Source organism: Brassica oleracea, chromosome C4, assembly GCF_000695525.1.
Source record: "Brassica oleracea var. oleracea cultivar TO1000 chromosome C4, BOL, whole genome shotgun sequence".
In the NCBI taxonomy this organism is placed as follows: domain Eukaryota; kingdom Viridiplantae; phylum Streptophyta; class Magnoliopsida; order Brassicales; family Brassicaceae; genus Brassica; species Brassica oleracea.
Window position 1 is genome coordinate 40,520,825 of NC_027751.1, and position 1,394 is coordinate 40,522,218.

A 1,394-nucleotide genomic window follows, 5' to 3' on the forward strand; every position below is an offset into this window, starting at 1 on the left:
ATTTCCATACAATTCCTCAAAGCACAACTTCACAAGCTCTAACTTCTTGTTTGGATCAAAGACAGTAGCAACCATCAGCATCTTGTTCAAATTCTTGAGGCCATCCCAATACTTATCGAATTTTTTCAAAATTTCTGTTGCCTTGGACTTCAACTCAGGATCATAGCTGTTGACGAGTGCCATCAGATTTGTTGCAATGGTTACCACCTCTTCATAACACTTGTGGGAATTAAGAGAAGTTGAAGCTGATACCACCAAGGTTGAGTTGTAAAAGATCACAAGAAACCTGCATAATTTATCAACTGCATTCCAATCGCTATGATCAGGAGGACCAATCCTTTTAGCACCAGCTTCAATCTCACAGAAATAGTCGTTGTACAGGTTGTCTTCTGTCACCATCTTGTTGAATGCCACCTTGAACTTCTGAGCTGTTGTCAACATCAGGTATGTTGAATTCCACCTTGTCTTGACATCCAAAGGCAAGCTTCCTCTTGATATCTTACCCGTCTCAACCTTAAGCTCAAAAGAACTCAGCCTATTTGTATGTGATCTAACATACGAGATAGCATTTCGGATAGCCGTGACATTCTGATCTATTTCAGCCATTCCATCCCTCACAATCAGGTTTATTATATGAGCACTACATCTGATATGCAAGAATTCACCATCTAAAACTAGAGACTGATCAGAACCTAATGAAAATGCACTATGAAACTTTCTTAATCTGATGTATTCGCAGTTGCATTGTCAACGATAACACAAAAAACCCTCTCAATTCCCCATTCAGCCAAGCAATCCAGTAAAACAGAAGCTATAGTCTGACCTTTGTGATCCGTGACATGTTTGAACCCGATGATCAGCTTCTTCAGTCGCCAGAAAGGATCAATATAATGCACCGTAATCACCATGTAACTAGCACCTACAAAACATAAAGACAAAAAGAATGTGAAACCCATATATGATAACTTGCAAATCAAGTATGTTTCTAATGTATTACCTGTGGTTTGGGAAACTCATATGTCTGTAGTGATGGACACACGTTGTTTGTTGCATAAGAACCATCTCTTTATAGCATCTTTCTTCTCCACATACGACTTCACGATGTCTTTGGTTAAAGTCCTTCTTGAATGAGGAGTGTATTCTATCTTTGCCTATAAACAAATAAAACATAAACGTAAGCTTATATGAAAATAATAACAATAAACACTTACAGTAAGATGAATAGCACTTAAGAGCAACAAACCTTTTTACAAAAATGCTTCCAGGCATGACTATCGACAAACGCTAAAGGCAGTTGGCCCATCACGACAATCTCATTCGTTGCTTCTCTAAAAACAGTTTCAGTAAGTTTACCCACCTTCAGCTTCCCATCCTCAGAGACATTTTCTTGTTTG

At 38.4% G+C, this 1,394-nt stretch overlaps 1 protein-coding gene across 1 annotated transcript in view; it reads right to left on the bottom strand.

Moving 5' to 3' along the window:
• The window catches only part of LOC106338892 (zinc finger BED domain-containing protein RICESLEEPER 1-like), a 1,373-nt gene extending 383 nt beyond the window's left edge, over positions 1 to 990 (bottom strand). The window contains exons 1-2 of the mRNA XM_013777762.1: positions 824 to 990; positions 34 to 513 (exon numbers count right to left, since the gene is read on the bottom strand). Coding sequence (XP_013633216.1) covers positions 34 to 513; positions 824 to 841 — 498 coding nt within the window. The 5' untranslated portion in view covers positions 842 to 990. The remainder of the gene's footprint in view (positions 1 to 33; positions 514 to 823) is intronic.
• Positions 991 to 1,394: the final 404 nt, after the last annotated feature.